A 26,571-nucleotide genomic window follows, 5' to 3' on the forward strand; every position below is an offset into this window, starting at 1 on the left:
TGTGGTCTAGTTAAGGATCTTTAGAGAGACATTATCCTGGATTATATGGTCAAAGTGATAGAACCACAAAGTTCAATATCAGAAGGATGCAGCTAGACCCTGAGGGACAGACAGTGGTGATGTGTTGAAAATAGAGGGATAAAGAGATCTTATCTCGCCTTTAAAGATAGAGGAAGGGAGCCGGGTGTGGTGGCTCATGCCTGCAATCCCAGTACTTTGGGAGGCCGAGGCGGGCGGATTACGACGTCAAGAGATCAAGACCATCCTGGTTAACACGTTGAAACCCCGTCTCTACCAAAAATAAAAAAATATTAGTCCGGCGTGGTGGCACGTGCCTGTAGTCCCAGCTACTTGGGAGGCTGAGGCAAGAGAATCGCTTGCATCAGGGAGGTGGAAGTTGCGGTGAGCCGAAATCGCGCCACTGCACGCCATCCAGGGACACAAGAGCGAAACTCCGTCTCAGAAAAAAGATGGAGGAAGTGGACCATGAGTCAAAGGAGGTAAGTGGCCTCTGGAACCTACAAAGAGTAAGGAAACAAATTCTCCCCTGGAGATTCATGAAGAATCACAGAACTGTGGACCCATATTAGATATGTGACCTACACAATTGTAAAAGGGTAAATTTTTCTTGTTTTAAGCCAATCACTGTGTGGTAGCAATACGAATCTGGTGAAATAATTTTATGTAGAAAATTCCAAAAAATCTACAAAAATCTCTAAACAAGGAAAATGTAAAGGTGGCAAGGTATAAGATCAACATACAGCAATCTTTTTTTTTTTTTTTTTTGAGACGGAGTCTCACTCTGTGGCCCAGGCTGGAGTGCAGTGGTGCCATCTCGGCTCACTGCAAGCTCTGCCTCCCGGGCTCACGCCATTCTCCTGCCTCAGCCTCCGGAGTAGCTGGGGCTACAGGCGCCCACCACCACGCCCGGAGAATTTTTTGTATTTTTAGTGGAGACGGGGTTTCACCGTGTTAGCCAGGATGGTTGCGATCTCCTGGCCTGGTGATCCACCCGCCTCGGCCTCCCAAAGTGCTGGGATTACAGGCGTGAGCCACCGCGCCGGCCACCATACAGCAATCTTGTATATTTCACTGGCCAGGCATGGCAGCTCATGCCTGTAATCCCAGCACTTTGAAAGGCCAAGGCAGGTGGATTGCTTGAGCTCAGGAGTTTGAGACCAGCATGGGTAACATGGCAAAACTCCGTCTCTACAAGACACGAAAATTAGCCGGCCATGGTGGCACACACCTGCAGTCTCAGCTACTCAGGCAGCTGGGGTGGGAGGGTCACTTAAGGCTGCAGGACAGAGGTTCCACTTAGCTGACATCGCTCCACTGCACTATACCTGGGTGACAGAGTAAGACCTTGTCTCAAAAAAAAAAAAATAATCTAGCATATTTCTTTACACATGAATGCTCATATTAAAAATAAAATACCATGTATGATTGCTCCATTAACAATATAGGTCACCTGGGCATGGTGGCTCATGCATGTAATCCCAGCACTTTGGGAGGCCAAGGCGGGCAGGTCACCTGAGGACAGGAGCTCGAGACCAGCCTGGCCAACATGGTGAAACCCCATCTCTACTAAAAATACAAAAATTAGCCGGGAGTGACGGCACGTGCCTGTAATCACAGCTAATTGGGAGGCTGAGGGAGAAGAATTGCTTGAACTCAGCAGACGGAGGTTGCAGTGAGCCGAGATCACACCACCATACTCCAACCTGGGCAACAGAGTGAGACTGTGTCTCAAAAAAAAAAAAAAAAAAAAAAAAGTCAAAGAAATACGTGTCAAACAAAACATTCATAGAACCGTTATATTAAAACTACAAAATGTTGATGAAAGAAATCAAAGACACCAAATACAGACACATATACAATATACATTTATTGGAAGACTCCACATAAAACAATATGAAAACAGTATGAAATAATACCAAATTGACACATAGGGTTAATTAACACATTTCCTAATCAGGGCATTCTGCAGATACTAACAAGGTTATCCAATTATGTAGAAAAGCAATGAAACAAAAAAAACCAAACCCCAAAATCTAAAATAGCTAAAACATCGGAATAACAACAGAAAGACTGGAATCACTTCATGTGATTTTAAGTCTTCTAACATAGTAAAAGCACTTTTTTCCTTTCTCGTATTTACAGGAAACCTAGTTTGTACTTCCCATTGTCTTGTGTGCATACTAATGTCACAACATTTTCTTTCCAAACAACAGCCACATTTATGTAGCCCGTAAATTTTCACTCAAGTAACACATGGAAGAAACGTTATTAAATATGGAATCTGTACTGCAATTTATAAAAGAAGATTTTTAATGTAACTCATAAAAAGAAGGACAAAATAAATTTTTTTTGACACAGTGTCTCCCTCTGTCATCCAGGCTGGAATGCAGTGGTACAATCAAGGATGACAGCAGCCTCAGCCTTCTGGGATCAAACGATCCTCTTGCTGCAGTGCCTCTAAATAGTTGGGACCACAAGTGTACATGACCACACCAGCCTATTTTTTAAATTTTTTTGTAGACATAAGCTCTTGCTATGTTGCCCAGACTGGTCTTGGACTTCTGGGCTCGAGTGATTTCTCTCAGCTTGGCCTCCCGAAGTGCTGAGATTACAGGTGTGAGCCACCCCACTCAGCCCAAAAAAATTGCTTCATACCATAATCTGACGACATTTCCACAACTTTTGGCAAAATGCTCTTCTAGCAAAATCATATTTATTGTATAATAAATATAATTATATATCAATAAACAATATTTGAACAAATCATGTTGATTTTATAATAAACACTTTTGTACCATAATTTTCATTGAACTAGGGTAAAATGTATCTTAGGCAACTTTACTAGACACTTTACCAAACAGTAATTCACAAGGATTTTCAACAATCATAGGTGCAGTGAAACCTACATGTCCAGCCAAGAGGAATGTAACCAGCTATCACCATGAAGAAAACTGGGGTTTTTCCTAACCAAGAAGTCAGGAGTTTCAAGAGGAAGTATTCAGTCTTGTACTAAAGAGTTAGACAGCATTTTGTGATGTCTGAATACTAACAGCTTTTACCCCTCTGCATTCCCTCTTCCTATGAGAGGAGGTAGTTAGCTTGCCTTAGGTAGATAGCAAGAAAAGGGTCTCCGGAGAGTCCCTGGCCCATGGGTCAGTGCCTCATCCCCACCTAACAGAAAAAGCAGCCTGGGAAAAAATTCAAGGTGCAGGGACCGATAAGGGAACTAGCACAAGGTGTTATGCCCACGGCTGCACAGATAGAAAAGGCCCATTTGGATAAAAACTTGCACAGACCTCCGTCTCACTCAGATAAGGGAGCAGGCCTGGCACAGAAATGCCTTTTGCCTTTGTAGAGTCGGCGGGCTCCCAGGCAAAAGTTTCTTCTCCTTTTGTGGGCATGGGCACAGTGGGCTCCAGTAAGTTTGGGTGGGCACTCTATTTTCCTTTATTGGACTGTAAGTCTGGCTTCTATGAATCATCACTTCAGCCCCTAATTGGTCCCGGGCCAAGCTTTCACTTCAGCTTCTAGTAGGTCCCGGGCCAAACTGAGGCGTGCGTTCTCCAAGACAGCCCGCAGACCAAGCGCATTCCTTCCCCTTTCCAGTCCGTAAAAACCCCAATACGGACCTCATAGTGAGTACTCCTGTTCGGCAGCCCCTCTCTGCTGGCAGACAGCTTTCTCCTCTTGCTTATTAAACTTTCGCTCCAAACTCACTTTTATGTCCACACTCCTTTTCTTGGAGGTAGGACAAAGAACTCGAGGTGTTATCTCAAACGAGAGACTGTTACATCTTGGTGCATTGCTGAGCCTACATTATTATGCCCATCTGGTCAACTGATAATAAAGACTGAGTGCTCCCTCATTTGGCACCGGGTAGAAGTTCAAACCACAAGTAAGTACCCACACCCCAGCCCCACCCTTCAACAATCATAACAACCAAAGTAGTCACCTATCCCAGTTCTTTCATGACATTTTTGGACCAACTGGGGAAGTCTAACCTGCTTTCCTCAGAAAGCCTTATTATGTAATAAACATTCTCAGACCACTTCAGTACATAGCATCATCACTCTCAATACCCAAGCCAAACCTTAGGTGGACGTCAAACAAGTTCTAGTGGAGGCCAGGTGCATGGCTCACGCCTGTAATCCTAGCATTTTGGGAAGCTGAGGTGGCTGGGTGATTTGAGCCCAAGAGTTGGAGACCAGCTGGGCAACATTGTGACCAAAAAACACCCCAAAATTAGTTGGGTGAGGTGGTGTCCACCTGTAGTCACAGCTATTCATGAGGGTAAAGTGGGAGGATCACTTGAGCTGGGGAGGTTGAGGCTGCAGTGAGCCCTAATTGCACCACTGCACTCCAGCCTGTGCAACAGAGACCGTCTCAAATTTGAAAAAAAAACTTTGTGGTTCTAGTGGAGTGGGCAAAAGTTCAAATTACCACAAAGGTTGTGAGGGTAAATATATGAAGTTCCCAGTTAAAATACCAAAGCAAAACACAATTCCATTCTGTGTGTCCACCCTTACGAGGAAATTTATGAATATTAGTGATTTCAAATTATGTCGCTGAGCACAAGGATAAAAAAGAGATTGTGTTATACTATTTTTAACCTTATCCTCACACTTTTATCTCATAATATTTGTCATATTTGTATTTTTGCTTCATAAAAATGAAAGTGTGGGCCAGGCACAGTGGCTCACGCCTATAATCCCAGCACTTTGGGAGGCCAAGGCAGGTGGATCGCCTGAGGTCAGGTGTTCGAGACCAGTCTGGCCAACATGGTGAAACCCCGTCTCTACTAAAAATACAAAAAAATTAGCCAGGCCTGGTGGCGGGTGCCTGTAATCTCAGCTACTGGGGAGGCTGAGGCAGAATTGCTTGAACCCGGGAGGTGGAGGTTGCAGTGAGCCAAGATCGCGCCATTGCACTCCAGCCTGGGTGACAGAGCGAGATTCTGTCAAAAATAAAAAATAAAAAATGAAAGTGTGTGCCATGGGTCTAATTTAGCACACAAGAAAAAGGCACATAGAAATATAATGATACACTAAACATTTGCCAAGGGCGATGAACACATTGAGAGTATAGGATGCTGAAGTTGCACTGCTATGGGATCTTCACTACCCACAGAAGCATTCTAGGACAGAGTACAGATACAATAATTCAAGTACTAAGTATGATTACTCATATTCACACTTACCTAAGGATATGTACCCAAAGGACATGTTTCATTTCACAACCAGAAAACTTGCTCTGGATGCTCCAATCTTAAAATCCCAATGGTGCATTACTGTGTGCTACAGAGTATCCATCCTCCTGAGGTGGGACGAAATTATGATGGTAGAAAAGACATGATTCATTCATACTTAGGAAAAATGAAACTTTATTACTACAAACATGAGAGCTATATACATTCTAAATCAAACGGTTGCAACTTATAATGCCAAGAATTAAATGTGAATTCTACTTAAGAATATGCTGATCTGGCCAGGCACGGTGGCTCACGCCTGTAATTCTAGCACGCTCAGGCTGAGGCAGATGGATCACCTGAGGTCAGGAGTTCGAGACCAGTGTGGCCAATGTGGTGAAACCCCATCTCTACTAAAAATACAAAAATTAGCTGGGTATGGTGGTACGTGCCTGTAATCCCAGCTACTTGGGAGGATGAGGCAGGAGAATTGCTTGAACCCAGGAGGCGGAGGTTGCAGTAAGCCAAGATCGCGCCACCACACTACACCCTGGGTGACAAGGGTGAAACTCTGTCTCATCTAAAAAAAGAATATGCGTATCTGGTCATTTTGATTAAACTCTCAACTGTGACATAACTGTTCTCTATTCCATTTCAAAAATGAGGCTGGACACGGTGGTTCATGCCTATAATCCCAGCACTTTGGGAGGCTGAGGTGAACATATCACTTGAGGTCAGGAGTTGGAGACCTGCCTGGCCAACATAGTAAACAATGTCTCTACTAAAAATACAAAAATGAACTGGGTGTGGTGGTGCACGTCTGCAGTCTCAGCTACTTAGGAGGCCAGGGCAGAAGGACTGCATGAACCCAGGAGGCGGAGGGTGCAGTGAGCCAAGAACACAACACTACACTCCAGCCTGGGCAACAGAGTGAGACTCTCTCTAAAAAAAAAGTCTATTTCTCATCAGTCTTTGCTAAACAGCAGCTACCGCTATTCAATGGAGAAGGTGGCTACCTTTTTCTTTGCATTATTTCTACCATATAATCAGACACTAGCAACCTATTACTCTCTTCCCATTAATAACCTATGCCTTAAGATCACAGCATACTCTATTTCATGGTCAGTTGGTGGACACTGAAGCACTGTGCACTTATGTCAAGAGAAAGTGTGCTGACTGCAACAGTATGATGACAGTCATCAGTTTTATGTTACTCTGCCCACCTCCATGCTCTCTAAATCAGAAAATCTTTAATTTCAAAAGGCAATGTCCTTCATCAGGAAATTGGATAGAAATAATCCTCAGCTAATGAAGTCAGCCCTGTCATCCTACAGATTCTTTCCCAGGGACCACAGTGAATGGCCTGTATGGAAGGCACATGAAGAGATTTCAAAGTCATAAAGAGTAAAGTAGCCTTTTCTATAAGCCCCAAATAATTGAATGCTTTATAGCCTGAATAAAACTGGTCATTTACAAGCCGTTGCACTTTTGATATACATCAGGTCATGAGATTCAACATATTTTGACTTAGTATTATTCTGCAGCATGCAATATCATAGATTAGTATCAGAGAACCAGAGACAGAGTTACTTCTTGTGCAAATCCTATCGTGTTCTATAGTAATGGTCCTTGAGTAATAGCCCAAGTACACACAATTCATCTGTGTGCTTTCATCCTCCACAATGATGTGGTGATGTCTGGTGATTCGGCGGGCCTTGATAAAGCCTGTGTCACATACATTTCATTTATATGATTTCCACTTAGTATGGACTCTCTGATGTTGATTAATGCTAGAACTCATGATGATGGTTTTGCCATACACAGTTTGTAGGGACTGTCATGAATGAATTCTCTGATGCTGTGCAAGGTCAGAATTGTGACTGAAGACCTTACTGCACAGGGTGCATTTGTAAGGTTTCTCTCCAATATGAATTCTATGGTGATTGGTGAGGGAAGACTTGTGAGTGAAGATCTTGCCACATTCTTTACACTCATGAGATTTCTTTTCAGTATGGATTGCAAGATGGGCAGTAAGGCCTGAACACCCTCGAAATGCTTTGCCACATTTATTACATCTGTAAGGCCTCTCTCCAGTATGAATTATTTGATGTCTTGTAAGGTATGATGCTTGATTAAAGACCTTGCCACATTCATTACATTTGTAAGGCTTCTCTCCTGTATGAATTTTCTGATGGCATACAAGGTTTGAACTACGACTGAAGACCTTGCCACATTTGTTACATTTGTAAGGCTTCTCTCCAGTATGAATTCTATGATGACTGGTTAGAGAAGACTTGTACCTGAAGACTTTGCCACATTCTTTACATTCGTAAGGTTTCTCTCCACTATGGATTAGAAAATGGGCAGTAAGGTCTGAAAACTCTCTAAACGCTGTGCCACATTTATTACATTTGTAAGGCTTCTCATCAGTATGAGTTTTTCGATGTCGTATAAGGTCTGATTTCTGACTAAAGATCTTGCCACACTGATTGCATCCATAAGGTCTCTCTCTAGTATGAATTCTCTGATGAGAGGTCAGGAAACACTTGCGCCCAAAGACCTTGTCACATTCTTTACATTTGTAAGGTTTCCTTCCAGTGTGAATTAACTGATGGGTTATGAGGCTGGAACGCACTGAAAATGCTCTGCCACAGTCTTCACATTTGTAAGGTTTCTCACCAGTATGAACTGTTTGATGTTCTGCTAGATATGAATGGCGACTAAAGACCTTGCCACATTTATTACAACTGTAAGGTTTCTCTCCAGTATGAATTTTTTGATGTCGTACAAGGTGTGCAATTTGATTGAAGACCTTGTCACATTCATGACATTTGTAAGGCTTCTCTCCAGTATGAATTCTTTGATGTTGTGCAAGCTTTGAACTGCTTCGAAAGACCTTGTCACATTCATGACATTTGTAAGGCTTCTCTCCAGTATGAATTCTTTGATGTTGTGAAAGGTTTGAATTGCTACTAAAGAGCTTGCCACATTCACATTTGTAAGGCTTCTCTCCAGTATGCATTCTTCGATGTATCACAAGCTTTGAACTGCAACTAAAGACCTTGCCACATTCACTGCATGTGTAAGGATTATCTGTATTATGGATTACTTGGTTAGTAAGGCTTGCAGATGCTCTAAAGGCTTGGCCATGCTCATCGCATTTATAAGCTTTTTCCCTAATGTGTGCTTTCTGTTCTTGTGGAAGTAATGGAGCATGATCAAAATTATTTCTATATTTATTTAAAAGGTGGGATTTGACACTGGAAGAAATTTTTTCAAGCGGTGAAACTGAGGAATTGTCACTGACGGGTTTTTCAAAATGCTTACATCCAGAAGTTTTCCTTTCAGCTTGAAATAGCTGTAGATCACGCAGATGTAACTGAAAAGTGAATCCAAGTTGATTTTTACAAGGCTTGTTTCCTGCATTACTTCCCAATTTAGAGCTCCTCTCTAAAACAGAAAGAAAAGAGTGGAACTTCAACCCATGATAATGGCATCTTTAGTGTCTGACAGAGGGTCTAGATTCTGCCTCACCTGACTCAGACACTGGTAGGAGTATCAGCGTATTGTGTATATCATGCTGGCAGTGCAGAAAACACAAGGAACTGAGGTGATGCACTGGAGCAGTGGGGAATCTGCAGGAGTCGAGAGAATTATGGGTAAATCTGAAAGAGATGATGAGCAGTCTAGAAATACAACAGAAACTGAAAGCTTCTGGGAAGAAGCAGGGATGAGCCTCTTAGGGAAAATCAGAAATCCAAGAAGAGCTGTATAGACATTAATAACGGTACTTCCACAAGCCAGAAGAAACACATCCCCAGAAAAGGACTGAGTGTTCCCACATGTAGGAAGCTGAAGGCCCGAGAGATGTGACCAACTCAGCATTCCACTGGAGGCTATATGATCAAACAACAAACTATTTATCATGAATGCAGGATGTGTGCAAACTCATGACTGCGCCTGCCACCAGAAGGTTTGCTGAAGGTAATCACTCCCTGGTGCTGTGCTCATTGAAATTATCTACTGGGACATCTAGAGTCTATTGTTCGAAGAATGCAGTCTTGCAAACCTGCTGTAAATCAAGCCGCTGACCAATAACCACCCCCCTCCCCCACGCCACCATCTCCTTTATCCAATAAAATATAAAAGGCTCTAAAGCTCAGGGCCCTAGTTCACTAGAAGGAGCCCCCTGACCCCTTCTTCCAAATATACACCTTTGTCTTCTATTCCAATGTTCGCCCCCTTTGTTCAGTCCCCCAAGGTCTGTGCAGGTGGCAACTGGTGACCCAGAACAGGGACTCCAAGGATGTCGGACAAGTGGCCCCTGAACACAGGACTTTGAGGACATGAACAAAGAAGGTTCTGCTGGAGCAGAGGAACTGAAATTCACAAGGTGAACAGGGAACCTTGGACGAGTCGGCTGGCAGCAGATATAAGGCCAGTGTCCTAAAGAGGTACTGGGAGCGATATAAGGTCAGTGCTCTGAAGTACTGGGAACGGGAAGTTTTCTGAATCAGGGTAACATGGGGCAGAATTTGTCTGTTGAAGAAAAACACTATGTGCAGTTGTTTAAAGTTCTACTGAGACAGTCTGGAACTCAAGTTAATTCACAGACATGAAGCTTCTGCAGATTATTATGCATAGCCCTTGGTTTCCACAGGCAGGCACTCTTGATGTGGAAAATTGGAACACAGCAGGAAAAGGATTTAAAAAGCCTCATCAAAAAGCTCTTAAAGTTGATTCTTCTGTCTTCAAGTGGAGTCTAATTTGTATTGTTCGGCCATTATCTCATTATTCTGCTGGGCAGCAGGCTGAGTCTAAAAATCTGAAAGAATCTGTTGTCCCACCCACAGATCAAATTGAAAACAAAATACAGGAGAGGGAGGATAAAAATTAGTTTTTACCGCCCCCTCCAGTTGCAGCAACATCTGTACCACCTCCTTCAGTAGCAGAAATAGAGAACCCAGTACAAAGAATGTTACACTCTGCTGCCACAGCTGGAGAGCCCTTGGGACCTTGTGCTTTTCCTATTTCCATAAGGCCTGATCCAAACAATCTGCACCAGTTTATTCATGAAAATACCCCACTAGAGTTTAGTTGTTGAAGGAATTAAAAATGAGTGTAGTTAACAATGGAGTACAGAGCCCACTCACTTTAGGATTGCTAGAATCTGTATTGGGTGGTACGTGCCTTCTACTCTTTGATGTAAACTTTTGGTGCAAACTTGTCTGCTAGTGCATATCTGACATGGAATTTAAATTGGCAAGAACTGTGTGCAGACCAGGCTAGACAGAATCATGCTGCTTGTCAAGGAGACATTACAGAGGATATGCTATTGGGTAATGACCCTTATTCAGACCTGGAACATCAAATGGCACTCCCAGCTGCTGCTTATCAGCAGCGTTCACAGGGTGCTAAACATGCCTGGGCCACAATTCCAGAAGAGGGAGTCCCAGAACAATCCTTTTTTGCATATCATGCAAGGTTTGTAGGAGCCCTATGCGCAATTTCTTGCAAGATTACAAGAGGCAGTGAAGCGTCAAATTCCTCATGCCACTGCCGCAGAAATGCTAACCTTAACTTTAGCTTTTGAGAATGCAAATGTGGATTGTAAATGTGCACTGGCACCTGTAAGGTGTACAAAAGACTTGGGAAATTTTCCCAGAGCTTGTTAGGATGTAGGAACTGAGCTTCATCGCTCTTCAATGTTAGCTGTAGCATGGCTAATTTAGTAGTTGACAAATCTAAAAGGAGCCAAGGGTCAAACCTAAAGTGGGAAAATGTTGTACTTGCGGAAAAACCAGAAATTTTGAAAAGGAATGCTGCCAGATCTCAGGACAGAAAGGACCTTACAATGCAGTGCCCCCCCACCCACCCCACCCCCGGCAGAAAAACGCCAGGACTCTGTCCTCGCTGTAACAAAGGAAATCACTGGGCTAATCAGTGCCACTCAAGACTTCGTCAGAATGGCACCCCTCCTGTCGGGAAACGAGAAGGTGGCCTGGACCCGGGCCCCTCAAACAATGAGGGCATTCTCAGTTCAGACCACAACCCCATTTCAGGGATGGGTCCCAGGAGAAACATTGATTCTCTCATCCCAGGAACACCAGGAAGTGCAGGATTAGATCTCCCAGTCAGAAAAATAACAGTAGTTGGTGGAGACAAACCTATCAAAATTCCCACTGGCATTTGGGGACTTTTACCAAGAGGACACATGGGACTAATTTTAGGCAAATGCCACCTTAACTTGCAAGGCATCACTGTAGTCCCAGGAGTGATTGACTCTGATTATGAAGGAGAAATTCAAGTAGTTTTAATGTCACAACATCTTTGGGTTTTTGTACCAGGAGAATATACTGCTCAGCTATTGCTTATTCCCTGCAAATTACACCCATCTTCACAAAAGGAGAAATGAGGAAATAAAAGATTTGGGAGCACAACTACATGGGAAATCTATCTTTCCCAATCCATAACCTCTAATAGACCTACCTGTGTAGTACTAATTAAAGGAAAGAAATTTTATGGGCAAATGGACACAGGAGCTGATGCCTCAGTAATATCCAGTAAAGACTGGCCATCAGCATCGACTCTCAGACTAACCTCCCACATCCCTAGTGGGAATAGGAGCAGCTAAAAGTGTTCAACAGAGTGCTGAGATTTTACCTTGTCTTGGTCTGGATGGTCAGTCATGTACTTTCCAGTCTTATGTTGCAAATACAGCCAATTTATGGGGCTGAGACTTAGAGCATGCAATACGAGACTTACAAATGAAAACTCTGGTAACCCAGGATTTACAATGTTGAAGGACATGGGATATGAGAGTAGAAAAGGTTTAGGAAAATTCCCACAAGGAAACCCTAACCCGTTATCAGTAACTGGAAAAACAGAAAAGGACTAGGACATCAGGATTTCTGACGGGGGTCATTGATATTTCTCCTCCGCCCACTGCCTTACCATTAGAATGGCTTAGTGAGAAACCTGTGTGGGTGGATCAACGGCCCGTAACACAGGAGAAGCTAGATCAACTTCATCTGTTGGTAAAAGAACACTTGAATGCAGGACACATAGAGAAGTCAGTTAGCCCCTGGAATTCACTGGTATTTGTTATTCCAAAAAAGTCTGGAAGACGGTGACTGCTGCACGATTTGAGAGCTATTAATGCACAAATTAAACCAATGGCTGCATTACAGCAGGGTTTACCTTCCCCGGCGGCCATTCCAAGAGACTGGCCTCTTGTAATAACAGATTTTAAGGATTGTTTCTTTACCATTACGCGAGAAGCATAAGCCTCGATTTGCCTTCTCTATGCCTTCTATTAATCATAGAGAACCTGTTTCTTGCTATCAATGGAAAGTTTTACTTGAAGGCATGCTTAACAGTCCTTCATTATGTCACCATTTTGTAGGAAGAGCATTAAAGGAGCCTCAGAATATGTTTCCCACTGTGTATATCATTCATTTTATAGATGATATTCTTTTGGTCACTCCTACAGATCAAATTTTACATCAATTATTCAGAGATGTAAAGCAAGATCTTATTAAATGGAATCCCAAAATTGCTCCAGAGAAAGTGCAAATAACTTCCCCATACCATTACGTAGGAAATATTGTTACGGAGAGGAGTGTATGGTCTCAGAAAGCAGTTCTTGGTAAAGACACATTATAGACTTTAAATGATTTTCAGCAAATACTAGGAGATATTAATTGGCTACGCCCGATGCTAGGTATTGCCACCTATCAACTTACACATCTTTACCAAACCCTGCAAGGAGACTCTTCCTTAAATTCCTCGTGGCCATTAAGAGGCTGAAGAGGAATTATGGCTTATACAGCAAATGCTTCAGCAGAGACATGCCTCCCGGCTACAGCTGCAGAAACCTTTGTTTTTGTTTATTCTCTCTACCGCCTATCTCCAACAGAACTTTTAGGTAGGCCAGTGCTTAGACAAATCTGTAACAGTAATACATAAACACAAAGGGGGAGATGTAAGGAGCCCGATGGCCCGAGAGAGTTGACCAACTCAGCATTTCACTGGAGGCTATATGACCAAACAGCAAACTATTTATCATGAATGCAGGATATGGGCAAACTCATGACTGCGCCTGCCCCCAGAAGGTTTGCTGAAGGAAATCACTCCCTGGCGCTGTGCTCATTATCTACTGGGACATCTAGAGCCTATTGTTCAAAGAATGCAATCTTGCAAGCGGCTGACCGACAACCATCCCCCACCTCCCCCCCATCCTTTACCCAATAAAATGTGAAGGGCTCTAAAGCTCAAGGCCCTTGTTCACTAGAAGCAAGGAGCACCCGACCCCTTCTTCCAAATATATTCTATTGTCTTTGTCTTTTATTCCCACGTTCACTCCCTTTGTTCAGTCCCTCAAGGTCCATGCAGGTGGCACCCACACCCTTTACAACAGGTTGATTTGTAAAGCTGTCACCCTGTACAGTTCTTACATATAAGAACTGGAACAGCCAGTGCAGTGGCTCATGCCTGTAATCCCAGCACTTTGGGAAACCAAGGGAGGATGGATAACTTGAGGTCAATAGTTAGAGACCTGGCTGGGCATGGTGGCTCACGCCTATAATCCCAGCATTTTGGGAGGCCGAGGTGAGTGGATCACCTGAGGTCAGGAGTTCGAGACCAGCATGACCAATATGGTGAAACCCCATCTCTACTAAAAATACAAAAATTAGCCAGGTGTGGTGGTGTGCGCCCATAGTCCCAGCTACTCAGGAGGCTAAGACAAGAGAATTGCTTGAATCTGGGAGGTGGAGGTTGAAGTGAGCCAAGATCATGCCACTGCACTCCAGCCCCTGGGTAACAGAGAAAGACTCCATCTCAAAAAAAAAAAAAAAAAAAAAAAAAGAACTGGGAGAAGTGGTTGTTTTAGCAAACCTAAAACAAAAATTACAAGGCCTACATAAAGACATTGAAATATGGCTAAAATTATAATAAACAAAAAAAAAACAAACAAATCTCCACAAACCCAACCTAGAAAAAGGCAGCCCTCTGATTACTTGACAAATTTTGAAAGCAACTGTCTTAAGATGCTTAACCAGCTAAAACATAAACGAGATAGACAACTAAATGAAATCAGGAAAACGCTGCATGAAAAGGAGAGTATCATGGCGGGTGCCTGCAATCCCAGCTACCTGGGAGGCTGATGCAGGAGGATCGCTTAAACCCGGGAGGCGGAGGCTGCAGTGAGCCAATATCGTGCCACTGCACTCAAGCCTGGGCAACAAGAGTGAAACTCTGTCTCAAAAAAAAAGAGAGAGACTTGACCTTTCTAACTAAAATTAACCCAAATACATTCACACAGAGACATACTATAAAGAAATTACAAAGAGTCAAAAAAAGACAAAGACAAAACCTTGACAATAGCAACAAAAAAGAGACTTGTCAGACAATACTAAACTCTGTAAGATTATACATATTTTTCAGCAAACATCTTCAGGCTAGAAGACAGTGAGGTGATATACTGAAAGTGCTTAAAGAAAAATAGGCAAAACAGCAATGAAGAATATTACACTTAGCAAAACTCACCTGCAAAAATAAAGGCGAATTTTAGACTTTCCTCAAGAAGAGCTGAGGAAGTTAATTAGTATTCTAGACCTGTTCAAGAAGAAATGCTAAAACGAGCATTCAAGATGAAACGAAAGCACTCTAGACGGTATCTTTAACCCATATGAAAATATAAAGGTCATCATAGGCAGGGCGCAGTGGCTCATGCCTGTAATCCCAGCATTCTGGGAGGCTGAGGTGGGTGGATCACCTGAGGTCAGGAGTTCGAGACCAGCCTAGCCAACATGGTGAAACCCCATTTCTCCTAAAAATACAAAAACTAGCTGGGGGTGGTGTCTGTAATCCCAGCTACTTGGGAGGCTGAGGCAGGAGAATTGCTTGAACTCAGGAGGCAGAGGTTGCAGTAAGCCAAGATCCTGCCATTGCACTCCAGCCTGGGCAACAGAGCAAAAATCCATCCCCCAAAAATAAAAATAAAAAGCTCATCATAAAAGGTCAACAAATGATCAAATACAGAAACATGTATTTTTGCACTTTTCATTTGTAACTTGACTTTTAATTCTTTCCTACAATTTAAAAGACACAATCAGGCCAGGTACAGTGACACGCCTGTAATCCCAGCACTTTGGGAGGCCAAGGCAGGTGGATCACTTGAGGTCAGGAGTTGGAGAGCAGCCTGGCAAATATGGCAAAAACCTGTCTCTACTAAAAATACAAAAAGTAGCCGGGGGTGGGGATGGGCGCCTGTAATCCCAGCTACTCAGGAGGCTGAGGCAGAAGAATCACTTGGACCAGGGAGGCAGAGGCTGTAGTCAGCTGAGATCAGCCTGGGAGATAGGAGACTCCATCTCAGAAAAAAAAAAAAAAAAAAAAAAAGGACACTCTCATTTAAAAAGCATTATAAACATATGTTAATAGGAACATAAAATATATAGGATTAATTTCTGCCAGTAATAACAGAAAGTAAGGGCAGAGTTGTTAAGCAGAGCTTTGTGTATCTAATCAAAGATAAGCTGTTAACATTTAAAACAGAATGTTTTGGGCCAGGTGAAGTGGCTCACACCTGTAATCCCAAGCACTTTGGAGGCTAAGGGGTGGGGGTGGGGGGGCTAATCACTTGAGGCCAGGAGTTTGAGACCAGCCTGCCCAACATGGAAAAATCCCATCTCTACTAGAAGTACAAAAATTAGCCAGGCGTGGTGGTGCATGTCTGTAATCCCAGCTACTCCGGAGGCAGAGGCATGTAACATTGAAATTAACAAAAGAAAAAAAATGCATTTTTATTTTTTTTGAGCCAGGGTCTCACTCTGTCACCCAAGCTAGGGCGCAGTGGCGCAATCTCGGCTAACTGCAACCTCCACCTTCTAGGTTCAAGCGATTCTCCTGCCTCAGCCTCCTGAGTAGCTGGGATTACAGGCACCTGCCACTACACCCAGTTGATTTTTGTATTTTTAGTACAGGCAGGGTTTCACCATGTTGGCCAGGCTGGTCTCGAACTCCTGGCCTCAAGTGATCTGCCTGCCTTGACCTCCTAAAGTGCTGGGATTACAGGGATGAGCCACTGTGCCCAGCCAAAAGAAAACAACCTTGAAGATCCACAAATATGTGCCAATTAAACAACACACCTTACTGGTTACTGTGGTTCACGCCTATAATCCCAACACTTTGGGAAGCTGAGGCAGGCAGACTACTTGAGCCCAGGAGTTCAACACTAGCCTGTGTAACATGGTGAAACCCGATCTCCACAAAAAATACAAAAAAATTAGCCAGGCATGGTGGCGTACACTTGTAGTCCCAGCTATTCAGGAGGCTGAGGTGGGAGAACCACCTGAGCCCATGAAATTGAAGATGCAGCAAGCCATAATCATGCCACTGCACTCTGGCCTGGGTGACCCAAGAGAGATCCTATCTCCAAAAAATAAATAGGGAAATAAAGAAAAATGTCTGTTCAGAACTCAGAAGATTTCAACTTTTGTTTTCCCACAGAATTCTCCCATTTGCAGACAGTTTCCCAAATGCTATCTAATAGTGTGGCTTTGCAGGGTACAGTGGCTCATGGCTGTAATCCCAACACTTTGGAAGAGCGAGCCAGGGAGATCCCTTAAGTCCAGGAATTCAAGGCTGCAGTGAGCTATGATTGCCATCGCACTCTAGCCTGGATGACAGAGTGAGACCCTGTCTCAGAAAACAAAAATTATGGGGCCTCCACTCTGCCCACCCGAGCTCTCACCTGTGTTCATGCCATTGATGCATTCCCCGCTATCTGGATTGTTTGCTATTTTCTCTTCACCCTGCAGAGTCCAGGGATCTTTCTTTTGCTCTAACATGGAGATAACACTCAGGTCAGGAAGACAGATTCCTATTTATAAAAGAAAGAATAAATGTGTGCTGTGGCATCTCCCAAGTCCAAGCCCTATATTTAAGGAGGAGAGAAGATATTACAATTAAATCATAAATAGTATTTCACAAATTCGTTTACTGACTGCCTGTTTCTGAATGCTTAGGGAACACTGTAACATGCAGACATAGAGCCCCCTGCCAAGAACTACAGAATCAAAAGCACAGGGGTAGAAAACAGGGAACTGGATATTTTTAAAGTTTGTCATAAGGTTTCACGCATACTTCAGCCCTGGTGCCACCAATCATGAGTCGTGAAGGGAGAAGAACACCTGAAAAAAGGGGACATTTCAAGTCTGGAAAGTGTAATGGAGCTTTTCAATTCTGAGTCAACAAGGTTTCAATCTCAGTCAAGCAATGTAGGAGCTTCCAAGAGGCACACAAGACACAATGCAGAGATCCACCAGGGCAGATCCTGGCTTCTGAAGGGACATTATCCTCACCCAGGGAGACCAGGTTCCTATAATTCTCCAACATCACATCCCTGTATAAAGTCCTCTGCGCAGGGTCCAGGCATTTCCACTCCTCCTGAGAGAACTCTATGGCCACGTCCATGAATTTCAAGGGTCCCTAAAAGAAAATCCACATTTCAGCAACAAGGTATACAGAGTACTCGTCGTCACACAGAATGGGAAGACACCAAGTGATATCCAGTATCTACCTGAGATACAATTCAAGTGGTGTCTTCAGAGGTGATGATGTCTACAGTGGTTTTTTCTTTTTTTTTGACACAGGGTGTCACTCTATCACCCAGACTGGAGTGCAGTGGCACAGTCTTGACTGACTGCAACCTCTGCCTCCCAAACTCAAGTGATCCTCCAACCTCAGCCTCTGGAGTAGCTGGGACTACATGTTCATGACACCATGCGTGGCTTATTTTTGTATTTTCTATAAATATGGTGTCTCACCATGTTGCCCATGCTGGTCTTGAGTTCCTAAGCTCAAGCCATCCCCCCACCTTGGCCTCCCAAAGTCCTTGGATTACAGCTGTGAGCCACTGCACCCAATCTACTGTAGTTTTGAGTTTTTTCTTTTTGAGATGGTGTTTCGCTCTTTTTGCCCAGGCTGGAGTGCAATGGTGTGATATCAGCTCACTGCAACCTCCACCTCTCAGGTTCAAGCGATTCTCCTGCCTCAGCCTCCCAAGTAGCTAGGATTACAGGTGCCTGCCACCATGCCCGGCTAATTTTTTGTATTTTTAGTAGAGACAGGGTTTCACCACGTTGGCCAGGATGGTCTGGATCTCTTGACCTCCTGATTCGCCTGCCTTGGCCTGCCAAACTGCTGGGATTACAGGGGTGAGCCACCGTGCCTGGCCCCAACCTACTGTAGTTTTTAAGAAAGGTCAAAATCTTGGCCAGGTGTGGTGGCTCATGCCTGTAACCCCAGCACTTTGGGAGGCCGAGGCAGGTGGATCACCTGAGGTCAGGAGTTCAAGACCAGCCTGACCAACATGGTAAAACCCTGTCTCTACTAAAAATAGAAAGAAATTAGCCAGGTGTGGTGGTCAGCACCTGTAATCCCAGCTACTCAGGAGGCTGAGACAGGAGAATCTCTTCAACCCAGGAGGCAGAGTTTGCAGTGAGCTGAGATCATGCCACTGCACTCCAGCCTGGGAAACAGACAAGAGTGACACTCTGACTCAAAAACACAAATAAATAAAATAAAAAATGGTCAAAATCTGAAAGCTGTGATAACTATAGCAATGGCTGAATGGAACACTTCCCATGTGATAGGCACTATTCTAAATGCTTTACATGAACTAACTGGAGGATCACAAGGCAGCCGATCACAAGGTCAAGAGATTAAGAGCATCCTGGCCAACATGGTGAAACCCCATCACTAGTAAAAATACAGAAATTAGCTGGGTGTGGTGGCACGTGCCTGTAATCCCAGCTACTTGGGAGGCTGAGGCAGGAGAATCACTTGAACCCAGTCGGCGGAGGTTGCAGCGAGCCAAGATCTTGCCACTGCACTCCAGAATGGGTGAAAGAGTGAGACTTCATCTAAAAAAACAAAAGAAGAAAGAATAATCTGTTCCTATCTTAATGAAGAGACAACTCTTTCACATATATTCTAGGAAACTCGCCCCAGGTGTCAGGACTAAAAATGGCAGCGTAAGCACTGGATCCCAGGTGTCTGGACATTAGAATCAAACCTAAAGAATCAAACAGTTAAGTAACAGATCAGCATCAAAAGAAAATTGACAATTACCTAATTCAGTAAACTTAAAACAAGCTCAAGGATTAAAAACATGAAACTACCTAAAAGGTCACTATATCTGCATATATATAATATATTATATATCCCCATAATACGTTATTATTCTTATAGCTATCAGCTCATTAGCATGATAGTGCAGAAAAATTTGAACCTGGTAAATATTTAAGATGTAATTTCAACTGATTAAAAAATATAAAATCTATATAAATGACATGCCATTCGTAAAAAACACTGTTGTGCACTCATCCACACACATCACATGTACACACTTACACACTCATATACACTAGTACACATACACATTTATACACATCAGTTGAAATAAGAGAAGTTGTCTCTCACTGACTTTTTTTTTTTTTTTTGAGATGGAGTCTTGCTCTGTTGCCTAGGCTGGAGTGCAGTGGTGCGACCTCGGCTCACCACCATCTCCGCCTCCCAGGTTGAAGCGATTCTCCTACCTCAGCCGCCCGAGTAGCTGGGACTACAGGTGCATGCCACCACGCCTGGCTAATTTTTCTACTTTTAGTAGAGACGGGGTTTCACCATGTTGGCCATGCTGGTTTCAAACTCCTGACCCTCTGATCTGCCCACCTCGGCCTCCCAAAGTGCTGGGATTACAGAGGTGAGCCACTGCACCCTGTCCCAGTGATCTATTTTTTACATATTTTTCATCATTAGTTTGGTTCTCAATTTTTAGACACAGGGTCTCAATACATTGTCCAAATTGGATGGCAGTGGCTATTCATAGTGCACCATAACCTTGAACTCCTGGCGTCAAAGGATCCTTCCTCTCAGCCTCCCAAGTGGGAAACTAAAGGCATGCACCACTGTGCCTACCTGTAAGTACTATTTTTCCTAATGTGTATTTCAGCATGTTTGCAACAATAAAAATGTATAAATTGTACCAACTTATTTTATAAACATATGGTAAGTGCTTAAAAATGGGAGACCATGTAAAACCACAGAAACCTGAACTCCAATCTCTACTAAATATCCATATTCAAAAATACAATATTTTTAAAATTTTAGACAGGATCTCACTAGGTGTCCAGAATAGTCTCAAACTCCTGGGCTGAATAGATCCTCCCACCTCAGCCCCCCAAGAAGCTAGACTTATAGGCACACATCACTGCTTCTGGCCTATAAATAAAGCTTTGTCCATTAAAATATTGTTATTTAGGTATTAACAAAATTTAATTAAGTTTACTAATTTATCCCATTAGTAAAAAGGTGGTATGTTACAGGAAATTTATTAATATATTAATTTAACATATTAAGGGCAAAGAAAATACCTCAGCACCCTGTACCTTAAGAAATCATTGGATATGGCCAGGGGTGGTGGCTCACACCCATAATCCCAGCACTTTGGGAGGCCGAGGTGGCCAGATCACTTGAGGCTGGCATTCAAGAGCAACCTGGCCAACATGGCGAAACCCCATCTCTACTAGAAACACAAAAATTAGATTAGAGTGGTGGTGCACACCTGTAATCTCAGCTACATGAGAAGCTGAGGTGGAAAAATCCTTTGAATCTGGGAGGCGGAGGTTGCAATGAGCAGGGATCATGCCACTGCACTCCAGCCTGGGCAACAGTGCGAGATTCTGTCTCAAAGAAAAAAGAAAGAAAGGAACTTTGATGTGCAGCTTCTCCAATTCTAGTCCACAGAACACTGACAGCGCATCCAGATGTGATCCCTGAACAATCCATGCTGCCCAGGAGCACTGACACCACGGGACCCACACCCCGTCTCCATCCATGTCTGCTGAGAGCCCTTCCCAGGACCATGCCCAGTGCAGCCTCTTCCCAAGTTCATGTCAATGGGTCACAGTGAACTGAAATCTCAAGTGGAAATGAAGGGACTGCAACAAGCCATGGGCAAGCGCAAGCAAATGTGTCAGGCAGGATGCTTCAGAGTCAAAGATTAGCAACTCCAATGCCTGGCATTTCAGGAAGAAACAGAGACAGAACAATCCACTGAGAATATTACCTTACCTGAGTAAGGGCCATTCCTGACTCCTTTTATTTCGTCTTCCGAGTTGCTTCCTTGCGTAATATGTCTCTTTGGAAGTGAATCCTGAATGTCAAAAATATGCTGCTTAGGGCTTAGAATCAACATCCTCCTTCCTGTGCCATAGCCACACGCAAAGGGAAGACCTCACCCTGAGGTAATCCTCAAACTTTGACTTTCTACATAGGTCTGATTTATCCTAACTGAGCAAACAGATGTTAATAAATTTGGAAATCACCCATTATGTGGTTAAGGTACCTCGTCTGTTGAGTGGATTCCTTCTGAGGTTTTTTCACTTTATTCTCCCTTTCTTAAAATTTGTGAACCTAAAAAAAAAAAAGCAATTCTTCATGTGGTAATAAACTGTGTGATTCCTAAAATCATACTTTGATCAAGCACTTATTTTAAAAATACAAAACGCTCCTCGGAAAAGGAAAAGGGGCTGTGTAGTTGCAGTAGAGGGAGCGGGAAGAACGGAGGCAGGAGATGAGGTCAGAGGGGTGCTGGGGAAGCACATCAGGCAGGGCTGAGCTCTTCAAATATTTTCCCCCACACACCAAAAGAAATTTTGAAACAATCTATTTCCTCACTCATTTTAAGTAAACATGTCATTTATTCTTTACCTTAGAAATTAAAACACAAATAGTATCTCATATATTTTAAGCACATTCTGACAGGTTTAGTTAATCCCCAGAAAGTACAAGGTGTCTGTCATCTGAGCTATGCACCACTGTAGGGAGAACATGTTTGGGGGAGTTCAGGAAGCCTATTTTGGACACGTGGAGGTGATGCCTGTGGATGTCCCAGCAGAGATGTCAAGAACATGACTGGACACAGGATTTTGGAATTCAGGGGAGAGGGGTGGGTGGAGAGGGAAAATGGAGACATGTTGGTGGTCTTTAAAACCACAGATGAGATCAAAAGGAAAAGCAGAGGGTGTGGACAGACAGAACAGGTTTAAGGACTAAATCGGGTGATATTTCCATATTGAGAGAAGACACTTCAGGAGACACCAGCAGAGGAAACTGATAAGATATGAAAGTAATGAGAAAAATTTTAAACAGATTTTTTAAAATACGAGCAATGTCTTCAAAGCTGAGAAAAAATAGAGTGATCAGCTGTGAAACATGCTGCTGAGAGAAAAAGACAGGAGGACAGAAAATTCAAAGTCGGATTTAAGCAGGGTACAGGCGCTCATGCCTCTAATCCCAGCATGCTGGGACTTCTTTGTAGGAGGATGGCTAGAAGTCAGGAGTTCAAGACCAGCCTGGGCAATGTAGTGAGACTTTGTCTCAAAAAAAAAAAAAAAATTTTTTTTTTTAATCAGCCAGGCAGAGAGACAGGCCCATAGTCCTATCTACCCTGGAGGCTGAGACAGGAGGATTGCTGGAGCCCAGGGGTTTGAGGTTATGGTGAACTATGACTGTGCCACTGCATGCCAGCTTGGGTGACAGAGCAAGACCTTGTCTCTAAAAATTAAATGAATAAATAAATAACTAGATTTAGAAACAGAGAAGTCACTGGTGACTCAGATAAAAAAAGGAGCAGTGGAATGGTTGGTGTCAAAAGCTGATTGGATGGGGTCAAGCAAGAAATGGAGGAAAGAGTGAGAGAGAGCCTAAACAAGATTTTGGTATATTGTGCTCTTACACGGACCACAGAAAAGGCATACTTACTGCAAGTAAAAATGTAGCCAATACTTTGTTTTTTCTTCTGAGGATGAAATAGTGGAAAAAATAAAGGCGTTTGTGTGTGTGTTTTAATGGACAACACCTCCATCTGGGTACACTGACCAAAATAATTCCCTTTAAGTAAAATCTGATGACACTGTGGAGGAGGGATGCCATGACATCAGGAGAGAGTGAATGGGGCTGGCCTGTGGCACACAGTCTCAGCATCAGCAGCAGCCAGGAGCAGGGACAGACAATTCCCAGTCACTACTAAGAACACAGTCCTAGAGACAGGTGGGTGGGCCTGTTGGAAAATTCTTCCCCTTACTGTTTGAGACAGGAAAAAACCACACTGTTTTTACTACTCTCACACCCAAAAGAGAATACCTCACCTTTAGTGATCAAAATGTGTGTGGGGTTGTTCCTACACTGACTGGTTAAACTGAGTAAAATTACAGAACACCCAGGTGCTGTCTGACGAAGAACTGCTTGTTGGTGACAAGTAATTCCCATATTACTTTGGTGACCAGAGATGAGGCATTCTGTGTTTAGCGCTCTTTATTGTGTTCACTGTGAACACAAAAAAACACTTTGGTTTTTCCTATCTTATACACTCGCTCACACCCTAGTCCATCCCAAGAAAAGAGAAGAGAGTGAACCACACCTGAATGAGCCAAGTGACTGCCCTCTGGCAGAATAGATTACAAGTGGAAGCTAACCTCTGATGCCAGGAATTATAAAATGCACATGCCTTATAAATAGTGTTCCAATTCTCATCTTCATGTGTGGTTTTTTGTGTTTTTTGAGATGGAGTCTTGCTCTGTCACCTAACCTGGAGTGCAGTGATGCGATCTCGGCTCACTGCAACCTCTGCCTCCCAGGATTAAGCGATTCTCCTGCCTCAGCCTCCCGAGTAGCTGCTTACAGGCGCAGGCCATCAGGCCCAGCTAATTTTTGTATTTTTACTAGAGATGGGGTTTCACATGTTGGCCAGGCTGGTCTGAACTCCTGCCTCAAGTGATCCGCCCACCTCAGCCTCCCAAAGTACTGGGATTACACGTGTGAGCCACAGCCTCTAGTCTCATGTGTTTTAAACAAATTTTATATTATAGAAAAATTAATATGTCACAATTCAATCATAATTTCCAATCAACTCACCACTTATCTGTAACCAGGGTCCCCCTCTTTCCTCACTACTGTTTCCCTGCCTCCTTCTGTACGTATCTCTCATTCTCATCTTTTTTCCCTAGTTCTTTTTTTCTCTTTATTTTCCCCTAGGATTCTGTTCATTTTGAGTCCCTCCTCTTCTCTTTGTCCCATTCTTCCCTCTATTCCTTCTCTCCCACCTGTTCTGATCCATTTTTACAACTTGTTTCACCTCTTATTCCTCTTTCTGCCCCATCTTTCATTGTCCCTAATCTCCATATATTTCTGCCTCTTTCCTCCCACATCTCAGCTCCCCTTGGGCTCTCCCTGTTAAATTCCATCTTCGATGTTACACACCCCTGTCCCCACTCTCTGGCACCCTTAGATCCCAGGCCTCCCCCTGCTGTGGTTCTCCCTCTGTTCTCCTTGTGACCAGCTGCCCCCTCTGGCTGTGCCAGCACCACGCTGCTCTGTCTGACCCGGCTCCAAATCCCTCCTCCTCTCCCCCACTCTCTGTCTGAGAAGCCTTCCCTATCTTGTTGAACTTCGTTTTTCTACAGACCCAAGTTTGTCTATATTTTTACAGTTACTTTTCTCCCCCTGCTATTTTCTCGGCACCTTCTTTCACTGTGTCTCTGCAAACCCCTCACTCACCTTCTACTTTGCCATCTGTTAATGGGTCTCTCATTCTTCATTTCTCTTTCAAAATTTCTCTATTTCCTCTGATTCGTTCCCATCTCTTTTTCTCCACACATTCACAGGGAGGGGATTGGAATAAGATGCCCACTTCCAGAAGAGCTCATTTTCGGTGGGCTGGAAACTGGCTCGAGAGAACACTGGATGTCAGGAGACTGAAGTCACTCCCCACACTCGGGGTCAGGAGAACCGGTGGCTGGAAAAGGAAGGCCTGGGGAACAGAGGGTCCAGATTAAGAAGGAAAAAGGCAGGAGTGGGTCAGGAGAGGGGTGGAGTCTGCAGAAACCAGGTCCGGGTAGAGGACGAGGCTTCTCGTGCCCCGTTGGGGCGCTGAGCTCCAGGGGCAAAGAAGGGCGAGGCTAGGGGAACGGAGAGTGAGGATTTCACGTGGTGCGGGGCGTGTGTAGGGGTTACTAAAGGATTTGAAGCAGGTAAACCCCACGATAGGAGGTGTGTACGTGGGTATATGACAAAAAGACCGGGCACAGGACCAGCCTCCAAGCGATTTTAACACGCAGAAAGCGACTCCCAGACTCTCAAAGGACGTCTGAATTTACTCGGTGTGGAGGAAGCGGTGCCGAGATTTCAAGGTCTGCACGCCCCTCAGATCCCGGGTATAGAAGCGCAGAAGAACTGGCTAGCCTAGACTTAATATAGGTAAAGGGAAACTCACGCACTGCTGCGAAACAGTTTCTCCCTGCGATCGGCTTCCGGGTCTACAGGAAACTGCGCTCTAGGCGTTCACCCGCCGCGGTCCGCTTCTGGGCTTGCACGAAATTGCGCGCGCATCCTAGAGGCCGGACGGGCTGGGACCAGGGCGGGCCGGGACAAGGCCTGGGCGGGGCCTGCGCTTCAGTTCGCCTGACTGGCCGCGCTTGTTTTCAGGGTTTTGGTCTGAAAACGGATCTTAACTGCGCAGAGCAAAATCGGCTGTTGGTCATATCCACGAAAATTCCTTCTATTAAAATGAATTTCAAGTCCCACCTATCCTGGAAGCAGAAAGAGAGAGAGTAAAGAGAAAGAGAAAAGAAAAAGAAGTTGAAAAAGAGAAAGAAAACCAAGAAAGAAAGAAAAAAAACGAAAATAAATGGACAAGAAAGAAAAGTAAGGAGGGAAGGGAAGGGAGGAAGGGAAAGGAAGCTTTAGGAATTGAATTAACACACTTTGGAATTGTCTGTGAAGGGGATGATGCAAGCTAAAATGTGAAATGCAAAACCCTGCCAGGGTAGAATGTTCTATTTCATGCCAGTGCCCATAGAAGATAAATACTTTTCATTTATCTTCCCCATTCACTCTAGAGGGTGAAGGTCAACCCTGTGCTCAATTCCAGAGACTTTCCTAGGGACATCATGTTGGGCATGGAGGACTAAGGCCAGTGTGAAGATAAGTTACCAACTGTTTCTTAAAAAAAAAAAAAAAAGCCAATAACTTTTTAAAATAGTCATAAACGACGTAGTTTTTTTGTTGTTGTTTTGAGACAGCATCTCCCTCTGTCGCGCAGGCAGGAGTACAGTGGCAGGCACTCAGCTCCTCCTGGGTTCAAGTGATTCTCTTGCCCCAGCCTCCAGAGTAGCCACCACGGCTGGTCCAACTTAGTTTTTTAATACTTTTTAAAATTTTAAGACAGGGTCTCTGCCACCGAGGCTGAAATGCAGTGGCGCGATCATAGCTCACTGCAACCTTGACTTCCCGGGGTC

The 26,571-nt window shown here is 43.9% G+C and overlaps 2 protein-coding genes across 6 annotated transcripts in view; both read right to left on the reverse strand.

Moving 5' to 3' along the window:
* ZNF534 (zinc finger protein 534) overlaps positions 1–26,571 on the reverse strand; it is a 52,374-nt gene that overhangs the window by 13,100 nt on the left and 12,703 nt on the right. The window lies entirely within an intron of this gene.
* On the reverse strand, positions 1,874–25,644 carry ZNF528 (zinc finger protein 528). 5 transcript variants are annotated; one of them, XM_032168927.2, is made up of 7 exons: positions 25,548–25,644; positions 24,833–25,085; positions 21,621–21,688; positions 21,347–21,428; positions 17,575–17,701; positions 16,965–17,093; positions 1,874–8,656 (listed from the first exon to the last, which is right to left on the reverse strand). In XM_032168927.2, the coding sequence occupies exons 4-7, from the start codon at positions 21,359–21,361 to the stop codon at positions 7,044–7,046; spliced, it is 1,884 nt and encodes a 627-aa protein (XP_032024818.1). In that variant the 5' UTR covers positions 21,362–21,428; positions 21,621–21,688; positions 24,833–25,085; positions 25,548–25,644; the 3' UTR covers positions 1,874–7,043. The 5 variants fall into 5 exon arrangements, with proteins under 5 accessions (XP_032024818.1, XP_032024820.1, XP_058280991.1 ...); XM_032168929.2 differs by having other exon boundaries at positions 25,552–25,634; XM_058425008.1 differs by having other exon boundaries at positions 25,432–25,556.

Source organism: Hylobates moloch, unplaced genomic scaffold, assembly GCF_009828535.3.
Source record: "Hylobates moloch isolate HMO894 unplaced genomic scaffold, HMol_V3 SCAFFOLD_12, whole genome shotgun sequence".
In the NCBI taxonomy this organism is placed as follows: domain Eukaryota; kingdom Metazoa; phylum Chordata; class Mammalia; order Primates; family Hylobatidae; genus Hylobates; species Hylobates moloch.

Bases quoted from the DNA above. Each gene is read 5' to 3' on its own strand.
- ZNF528 (XM_032168928.2), bottom strand. The intron at 17,094-17,574 runs GTGAGGATAATG...TTTTATAAATAG, and splicing joins TAGGAACCTGGTCTCCCTGG to GAATCTGTCTTCCTGACCTG. The intron at 8,657-16,964 runs GTGAGAGCTCGG...TTTCTGTTTTAG, and splicing joins CATCAATGGCATGAACACAG to AGAGGAGCTCTAAATTGGGA.